The following is a 9643-nucleotide window of genomic DNA, read 5'->3' as shown; positions in this document are numbered from 1 at the left end:
GAAACCTCCATCTGCAACCTTCCCAATTAGTCCAAGGCAGCAAATCGGAGGGATGCGATTGCAAGTCGATGGCAAAGTGATTCCGTTGAGAGATGAGACGATTTTGTGGGGGTGGTTCCGTTCAGTTGAGAGATGAGATGAAAATTGCATGGAGGAGATAGTGGAGGTAGGCAGGGTTTTAAGAGGGTTTTTGCTGATGAGATGTATTATTGATTTAAATCACTTATCACAGATTTTATATTAAGATAAAATCATGAAATAAACAACATAAATCCTAATCAAATCTAAAATTTAAAAATGTATTTTTTTATGAAGGAGAAATAAGGTAAGTAAAAATCAGGGCACATGTGGCAAGTGGGGCCAAGAAGAAAGAGCTTACATGTAAAATATTATGTGAGAATTAATCTGGGAGCGACACGTCACTAACTTGGCCTGTGAGAGCGACATGTCATGCTAGAAGTTGTTCTTTTCTAATATATATATAGATATAGATGTACCCAAAAAAAAAACTAAATTACTATATGTTAAAATATTCAAACTTACTGGCTACTGTGACATTAACATAGGAGTATAAGATAAGAATGTTAGAATCCAGATATTTGCAAACTGCAGTCTGCAATGCAATTATTATTATCTTGTACAGTTGCAATGGATGGAGCCTGTGTTCCTCTCCCTTCACCTTCATCTTTTGCAACTCCTTCTAAATGTTTTCCCCTTCCCTCTTCATTAGTAAACCATAACCGTGACTTCTTCCTTGCAAAACCCCAAAACAAGACCCTCTTCACTCGGTGCTCCGTCGCCAGCTCCGCCGTCGCCGTCGACCGAGACGAAGCTTCCGGTTTAGGAAAACCCGACACGGCTGGTTTACCCAAAGTCGATAAAACCGGCCGGTTTTGCAGTCCCAGAGCCGCCAGAGAACTTGCCCTGTAATTGCTGTGAACACATTGCGTTGCTTTTTACACCACCGCGTGGTTTCTCTTACCATGTTATAACTGTGGGATTTGTTTGTGTTTTGTGTATGTGCAGGTCTATAATTTACGCTTCGTGCTTAGAGGGTTTGGACCCGGTTCGCCTGTTTGAGAAACGGTTGAATGAGCGGCGAGGTAAGTAATAGTTCTTTTTGCGTTGAGAATTCAAGTGTGAGTTGGAGTCCCACATTGGTTAAGGGCTCGTTTGGCATGCCGTATTAGGCATGATAGTATAAGCTTATACAATACATTATGAGTTTATCCATTGTTTGGTGATGACATTGTATTGTATAAGCTTATCCATCAAAGTCCCCTTATACGTTAAAATGACGTATTATTTAATCCATCATGTGAGTGATGGATAAGGCATGATAAGGTTGTGACGTATAAGTCACCATCACCACCACCCTCTATTGCTGCCAACTTACACCACCATTGGCACCACCACCACCACCACCACCATCCGATCACCGCCGCCGCCGCCACCACCGCCCTACCGTCACCACTGGTGTTGCCACCGCCGCCGCCGCCGCCCTACCGCCACCACCACCATAATCGCCGCCACCACAACCCTATCGCCACCACCACCATAATCGCCGCCACCACCGACACCACAACCACCACCCTATCGCCACCACCACCACCACCACCATTGCCTCCACCCTCCACCGTCACCACCACCCTACTAAGCCGCCACCGCCTTACTACCACCACCACACCCTATCGTCGCCAACACCACAACCACCATCGCTGCCACCACCGCCACCACCGATGTTACCGCCACCACCACCGCCGCCCCCCTACCGCCACCACAACCACCACCACCACCATTGCCTCCACCCTCCACTGTAGCCGCCACCGCCTTACCACCACCACCACCACCCTATCATCACCACCCCCACAACCACCATCGCTGCCACCACCACCACCAACCTATCTCCACTGTCACCACCACCGCCACCAACACCAACCTACCACCATTGCCACCACCACCACCAACCTACCACTACTTCCATCACCACCGCCACCACCGTTATAATCACCTCCATATTTGATTTTTATTTTATATCATTATTCAATACTTCATTAAACATAAAATTGCATTAATTTAAACGATATGGTAAATTATACAGTGTATGTCCAAACGCTGGATAGTATAAGAAAGTTATCAGGGCTTATACTATCAGGCCTAATACTATCAGGTCTTATACTATCAGGTCTTATACTATACGTCGCACCAAACGGGCTCTAAGTATGGGTGAGGAGGAGACTGTATAAGAGATGCGACTCATAAACCTAATACCTTTAAGGTTTTGGGTTAAAATGTGGTGTCGATATGTGTTTTGCGGGCTCCCCTGTCTCCCCTTAACAAATTGATTGCAATTTTGTTGTTGTTGTTGTTGGTTTTTCAGAAGCTGGGTATCAATTTGACCAGAGGAAATTGTTGGAGTATAATCCTATGAGTTTTGCGGGACCACCTGTTACTGTTCAATCGGAAGAAGAAGCAAATGAACTTCTGCGGAACATTGAAAAGGAGTCTGATCTTGGTAATAATTGATCCACAATCCCTTACCTTTTTTTTCTTCATTTTTAGGTCACACTTGGAAAAATACTATTTATTTTTTATTTGAATCTTGTCCCAATATATAAAAAAGAAATGACAATGATGGGAGAGTATGTCCCGAATGATAGCTCAAGTGGTAAGAGCTAGGGGACATACGAGTTGGGTGTGAGAGGTTCAGGGATCAATCCCTGGAGGGTGCAATTTATCTTTCCGATGTACAAAAAAAAATGACTAGAGAGTATAATTAACTTGCAATTGGTGTGAAGTTTATTTTTTCATTCATTTCATGCTAGATCAGCTTTAATAGTTACATGATTTATAATTAAGTTTAACATGTACTTTCTATTATGGTAAAGAACTGTTAGATGTCAGTGTATCGATCGCGTATATACATTAAATCCATAACTAAACTGGAGTTCCCTCTGTTTAATCTTGTATCCCTGCTACAGTTTCTAAATTACATTAAGTTGTAGGCTTGTAGCGTGTTCACATCAATAAGACATAGGAACAAGGTTTTAGATTGTGGATGCATTGCAGCTGATGCTGGCCAATGCGGTCTACAATTACTGCCTGATGTGATCGGTCTTCTATTTAAAACCTTGCCTAGTAATGCAGCATCAAACTTCTTACTTCAGTAATAATGAGAAGTTGAGAATAGAAATGTATAATAACTAATAAGTTTCACCTTTATCACTTTAGAAGTTTGGAGATTTAGGGTTTTGCAATATGATATTGTAGGTTGCCTTTGAAACTGTACATATATGTTAGACATCAATTTTTTTCTCTAAAAAATGGTTTTATTATGGCCCGCATATTTTTGACAGATTAATTTTATTTTAATCGTTGATGAAAACTTTTACACTTATTGAATTATTACTTGGGCATCTTAAATTTGGTGCAACCTTCCTTTTTGTGTTACATTGTTTCGCATGACATGAGTTTATTCGTTGTTTGTAGTCACTCATGTTCACGGAAACCATTAACTTGGTTCTGAACTATTTATTATCTGCTCAGTTGTCAATTTTCTTTCAATACTCCCATCTCTAAACTGTTTTAATATGTTATGTTCTGCATGCCAGAAGCGGAAATCCTTTCAGCTCCTCCAAAGCTGGTATATAACAAACTTATATTGAGGTAAATGTCGACCTTTCACTCATAATGCATACATCAAACTTCACTGGTACCTGAAGCTTGTCATTTCCTGCCCCTTTACCCCCCACCCCCACCAAAAATTGTTTTTTGTAAGATTGAGTACTCTTGCGTGTGTAGAAGTTTGTTAGGAGGTTAATAATCTAGCCCAATGACTTATCTGCAGGTTCACAAGGAAACTATTAGTTGCAGTCAGGGATAGTTGGGACAGTCATGTCCTTGTTATTAACAAAGTTGTCCCACCAACTTGGAAGGTATGGCAAAAGCTTTTGCAATCAATATCTTTTCTCGCTATTGCAAATTCATGCAAGTGAGGGACATGATTTTTTCTTATAATTGTAAAATTTGAATACTTCTATCTAATTAATTTTGCTAAACCTGTTCAATTTATTGATTAATGTACCATGTTGAACTTCTCTAACAAAACGAGCAAATAGATAAAGTTAATGCTTTATGTTATTTATTCCCTGCTATCTTTATCATCCTCAGGAACAAAGCGGTAGTTTAACATTTTAAACTGTTTATAAATGCCTATATGAGTTGAGAAATGAGAAGACAACAATATCATGTGAAAATAGTTCAACCCAAACTTAACAGCTGAGAGGGGCATGGCTGCTTGTTATGCTACTTCCTTTCCATACTCTTTCCATTGACAACAACAAAGCTATTTCTCAAAGTTCAACATGGTGTCATAGCTTTTACTTGATGCATTTCATGGCTCCCTCTCAAAATCGTTTTGCTGTGCTAGAAAATCGTGCTTAATCTTCGGCCGTTAACCTTTTTGTATCAGAGCACCATCAAATTTGATGAGAACTTGAGAAGAATTTCATCCCTAGGAAGCAGCAGATTGAACAAAGATCTTCTTGGCACTCCAGAAAATTTTGGTCAATTCTTCAATTCCAGCTAATTTCCTCCCTCATGATGATTAAGATCATGGCAACATCAATCCAGCTTACACCAAATAGGAGCAGCAAGATTTGCTGCTATTCACATGGTTTTTGTCTTTTTTGTCTGATTGGTAGGTAACTGTTAGTGAGGGTTAGTTAGCATAAATAACAGTTCGTAGTTAGTTAGTTAGTAGTTACCAGTGAGGATAGTTAGTTGTGGTAATATAAATAAAGGATAGTAGTGTTAGTGGGGGTCACCAAGATTATAATTGGGCAATTAGATGAGAGTTGAGCCTCTCAAAAGTCTCAAAAACCTTTTATTACTTTTAGCTATATTTTCCTAAGTTCTGTCTACATTTAGGGGTTATGGTTCTTCGTCAATAATACATCTAGTTTCTTCAATTCTTTCTTTTCATTGGTACCAATCCTATCAATTCATGGTGGTAATAGCTGGTCTGGTCGTTCTTGCGGTGGTCGAGGTGGTGGCCGATCCTAAGTCCAGTGCCATATCTGCTTTCAATGTGATCATAATGCAAGCATTTTCTGCTATCGAGCTCTTGAGTAGTAGTACTCTTATCCAGGGTACTGGTATTTACTTATGCCTCACAGGCCCATGGCTCGACCACCACAAGGTAATCCAGCTCCTCAGCTTCTTCAACGAGCCCTTTCATCAGCTGGACCACCCCGTCCTTCCTCCTCTAGTCAATCACATGTTCTCAGTTTTAGTTCCTTGACTTGGGAGCCACTCATCATGTCACTGATGATGCAAGCAAAACGATAGAGACTATGTCGCTAGTAGGATTTGGCTGGACTCTCATTGTGAATGGCCAGGGTTTGTCCATTACATCTGCTGGTTTCTCCACCTTTCCCCAATCTTACAAACCACACACCTTTTTGATTCGTAAGAACCTATTATTAGTGCCCTCTATTACCAAAAATGTAGTTATAAAGATAATTCTGTGTTTTCTGAATTTCATCCCACATATTACCTTGTCAAATCTCAGGCAACTTCTGTGTTACTAAGAGGTGCTCTTGGTCCAGGTGGGTTTTATTCCTTTTGAAATTTGTTGTCTCATGGTGTAGTTTCATCTAAAGTCATAGATGTTGCTTTACCTTCTCTTAATTATACTTCAATTTCTACCAAACTCTGAAATTCTTTCATCAACCTTTAGTGCCAAGCTGATGAGAAAACGTTACTTGCGCAGAAGGAGAAATTCGATTCTCCATTGATGAGAAAGGATTTTGTGCAGAAGCTATGGTAGCTGGATCGATTCAAGCTCTTGATACCATGTTAGAATAGTAAAGTGAGATGAGAGAGAGAGAGAGAGAGAGAGAGAGAGAGAAATTAGGAATTTTGTATTTTGTATTGAATTGATCTTATCTTATATATAGAGAGATGAACCAAATCTTACAAAGGAAGCTAAGTACAAACTCTAACTAACATTGCAGCTGACACTGACAACTATAATTGATAGCTGTAATTAACTAACTAACAGTTGTACCATCAGCATATGCTATACAATAGCATCAGCATGTGCTATACAATCAGCATATAATATTAAATGCTCTAATACACACCAACAAGTTGACTGCACTATTAGTTGCCATTCAATTTAGAAATCCTTGCATATTATGAAGCACACCACCATTATTTACTTTGGTAGTTTCTCAAATTATCTTTATCTGTCATCTTCATATTTATTTTTATCATGGATTGCAATGCACACAGTAGATAGCTTTGTATTTTTAATGGTTTAATAAATCTTTTGATGCTGTGTTTATTGCATCTGCTTTTGTGATAGTCATAGAGATTTCCAACTTTAGCTTCTAATTTCTATCCATTTTTGTGATTTGGAAAATTTGGTAATTTCTAGTCTGGCTTTTAACTGTTCATTTCTGTCCTGTCCCTTGCATATTTTAGATATCACTTTGTTTTCTGATGCTCATACATCTTGCGTCTGTTGGTAAATTTCAGGATGAACCAGCAGGGAAGATTTTAGAGCTTTCTATTCTTCACTTGGCAATGTCTGAAATGACAAAGCTAGAAACAATACACCAAATTGTCATTAATGAGGTACATCTTAATTTTCTGTAATTGTTATTTTTCTTTTTAGTGTGGGAGACTACCATTTTACTTTGAAATATGATAAATTCATTAACTTCCCTTTATTTGTGCTATTTGTTCACAGGAACTTATATTGTGTTTTAAAACTAGATAATCGAAGGAAATGTTAAAACGTGGTGCTATTTATGAAACCAGAGTATAAACTATATAAGTCTAAACTACAAAGCATGCTCCTTAAGTCGTATTTGTTTTATATTCCACCACAAACCCATGTTCAAAAATTTCCCAGAAGGTCCTTTATTTTTTACGATTTGGTAGAATGAAAAAGTTCATGTTAAAATAATTGATTCATGTTTAGGAATGATATTTTTAAAGGGAATATTGTTACCCCACTTCTGGATTTGATAAGATGCTTCATCAACTTCCTAGAACGAGTATTAGTTAGGATAAAACCGAAAGCAAAAGCAAAACTGTTAGACACACTCAATTAGTGAAGCGGGTTAATTAGTGGGTGGGTTAGTGTGTGAGGCATGTTGCCTATAAATAGAGTTAAGGGTTAGAATTGGCATCTTTTGGGATCATTTGGGGTTTGGGACTTAGGGAGAGTGGCTGAGTCTCTCCAATTGTTCAGCAACCAACGATATCCAGTTCCTATCAAATACCCAAAGAGTTTGACCCTTGAATTTGTTTCTCCATACCAAACTTCCCAATTCTCATTCACAACCACAATCTCTAAATATCCTGTTCACGTGACTGCTTAGAATAACTTCATTGTTCTTCCTTCAAACAGGATTCCCTGGCTAACCATAACTGGCTGAAAAGCATTTATTAAAAAGCAAATAACGGCTTTATCCTCTTCAATGAAGTGTTTTTTAGAAGAATTTAACCAAGCATGCTGTTATTTGTTGGGGATGCTTTTGTTGTGTGCTGACAACATGCTACTGAAAGTTATAATAAGCTACATTTCAATAAATTTTGAATAATATGCCACATCAATTAATACTGAAATGGTGGTACTGAAGGGACTGGGTATGATACTTGCACAAACATGCTCATGCTTTTAACATACTATCTGCGAGCCATTGATTAATACCATGGTTCATGGTCGAACTCTATCTTCTTTTGACTGGTTAAGATGGTGCACATATCTACCTCACATAGTTTTTGCAAATATCTTTGCCTCAGAGGCAAACTATTATACCTTTTGAAAAAATTGACATGATTACAAATGTACTGGCCAAATTGTCACCCCGTTTAACAGTAGCTCTGGATTTATTTTTTATTTTTTTTATATTTGTATGTTTCCCCCATTGATATGATTTTACTAACCACTTTTTGTTTTTCTTACTTTTTATACCCAGTTTACGCTAGTTATCTCTTTCTTCTTTTTCTATTAGATCACCTGATACAGATATGTTTTTCCTTCTCTATCTCTCACTTTTCTCAGTGTATAGGCTCCTGGAATGTCAAAATATCATTTTCATTCTACTAATAATAACTGTAAAAATAGCCTTTTGTTTTCAAGCTTTTATGGTAGAGATTAGAGAAGGTCAAAGTTGACAGTTTATGTTATTATTTATGAAAAATATATTAACTGAAAACTAGTTCAGTAAACAAAGCAAACACTCCCTTAGCTTCTGATTTTAATTTAGTCTTTGGCATGAGGAGGGTGAGGGATCTTTATATATTTTATGGGTTGATCTTACTGCATTAGCCTGTAGTAGTATGATCATTGAATTGTATCTCATGTAAAATCAAAGAACATGAAAAACTCATATTGTAAATGTTTGTTTTGAAGGCGGTGGATCTCGCTAAACGGTACTGTGATGGAGCATCCTCTCGAATCATTAATGGCTGTCTACGCACATTTTATAGAGATACAGAGAAGGCATCAGATAGATAATGAGTTAATGGGATCTCTTTTCTATATTGTCTGTTCATTGTTGCCTTGGGAATGTTGAGAATATTGACCTGGATTTCAGGAATATCACCTATATGTAGCTTTATGGAACCATAATAGGTAGCTAGGTACAAGGGGCAAGGTTTGGAGTAGGAAGGAATGATTGAATCTGATACCGTTCCCTTAAGGTTTAATTGCACTTTTGGTCTCTCTTTAATAGTAATTGTGCGATTTTGGGTTCCCCATTGTTAAATTGAGCTATTATTTTTCACGTGTTGCTATCAGATGTTCGATTTCTAAGACAAAATGATGGCAAAATATTGTGACATCAGTTTTTGTTCACTTAATTAGGGTACGTGTGGTCAGAGACATGAAAAGAGAAGAGATGGAGGGAGAACTTGAAGGAGGAATGCAGACGGAGACTGTGTCTCCACTGCCAAGCTCCTTGCTTACGCCTAATAAAGTTGACTCCTTGAAATCATCAACCTCTTATGCCAAATCCCAAACAAGGGACGTCGTTTTCCTGGAACTCAATCTACTAAGACAATTTTCTCACGACTTGAAACATGTTCAATGAAATGCCACACAGAACCACCGTGTCTTGGACATGCAATAAACAACCATGGAGGTACAAATAGAGGTTGAGAGAGAAAGGAAACACAAGGAGAATGAAAAGTTGACTCAACATCATTAGAAGGATTTACCTTGTGATTGAATTGAATGAATAAGGGGTAAAAGATTTGATTTTGATGGTTTGTTTATCTTTAATGTTCTCTAACTATTGATGATATAGAAATCAAACATAATGGGTGTTGGTGATAGAGAGATTCAAGCTTATTGACAAAGAAGAATTCATGGGTAAGGAACTTTCAGGAAATATTAGTTGAAACATCATCGACAATGCAAATAGCGTATGAAAAAAGAGGTAGACCGCAGAAGATTAGTGTGAAAATGGAAAGCGTAGAGCAATCACATGCGTCTACAAAAGCACAAAGGAAGGATAGCTCATTGGAAAAATGTGCAGTCATCAAGGAAGAGCAGCACGAGAGATCATCATCATCGTGCATGGGGATTGTAGTGTCAAAGGAGATGAAACTTTCAAAAGGGGAG

At 38.2% G+C, this 9643-nt stretch overlaps 1 protein-coding gene across 1 annotated transcript; it reads left to right on the top strand.

Moving 5' to 3' along the window:
* Window positions 1-589: 589 nt before the first annotated feature.
* Window positions 590-8774, top strand: LOC130713972 (uncharacterized). Its single transcript, XM_057563795.1, has 7 exons — window positions 590-926; window positions 1027-1103; window positions 2381-2515; window positions 3612-3666; window positions 3848-3935; window positions 6544-6642; window positions 8432-8774. Exons 1-7 carry the CDS (start codon window positions 619-621, stop codon window positions 8534-8536), a joined length of 867 nt encoding a protein of 288 aa, XP_057419778.1. The 5' UTR covers window positions 590-618; the 3' UTR covers window positions 8537-8774.
* Window positions 8775-9643: the final 869 nt, after the last annotated feature.

This window comes from Lotus japonicus, chromosome 4, assembly GCF_012489685.1.
Source record: "Lotus japonicus ecotype B-129 chromosome 4, LjGifu_v1.2".
Lineage (NCBI taxonomy): Eukaryota > Viridiplantae > Streptophyta > Magnoliopsida > Fabales > Fabaceae > Lotus > Lotus japonicus.
Note: the sequence above shows the minus strand (reverse complement) of the source record. Positions and strands in the feature narration are given on the sequence as shown.

Coding starts and splice junctions, on each gene's coding strand:
- LOC130713972 (XM_057563795.1), top strand. CDS start 619: ATGCAATTATTATTATCTTGTACAGTTGCAATGGATGGAGCCTGTGTT. Junction 1,104..2,380: donor ACGGTTGAATGAGCGGCGAG/GTAAGTAATAGT, acceptor TTGGTTTTTCAG/AAGCTGGGTATCAATTTGAC. Junction 3,667..3,847: donor TATAACAAACTTATATTGAG/GTAAATGTCGAC, acceptor ACTTATCTGCAG/GTTCACAAGGAAACTATTAG.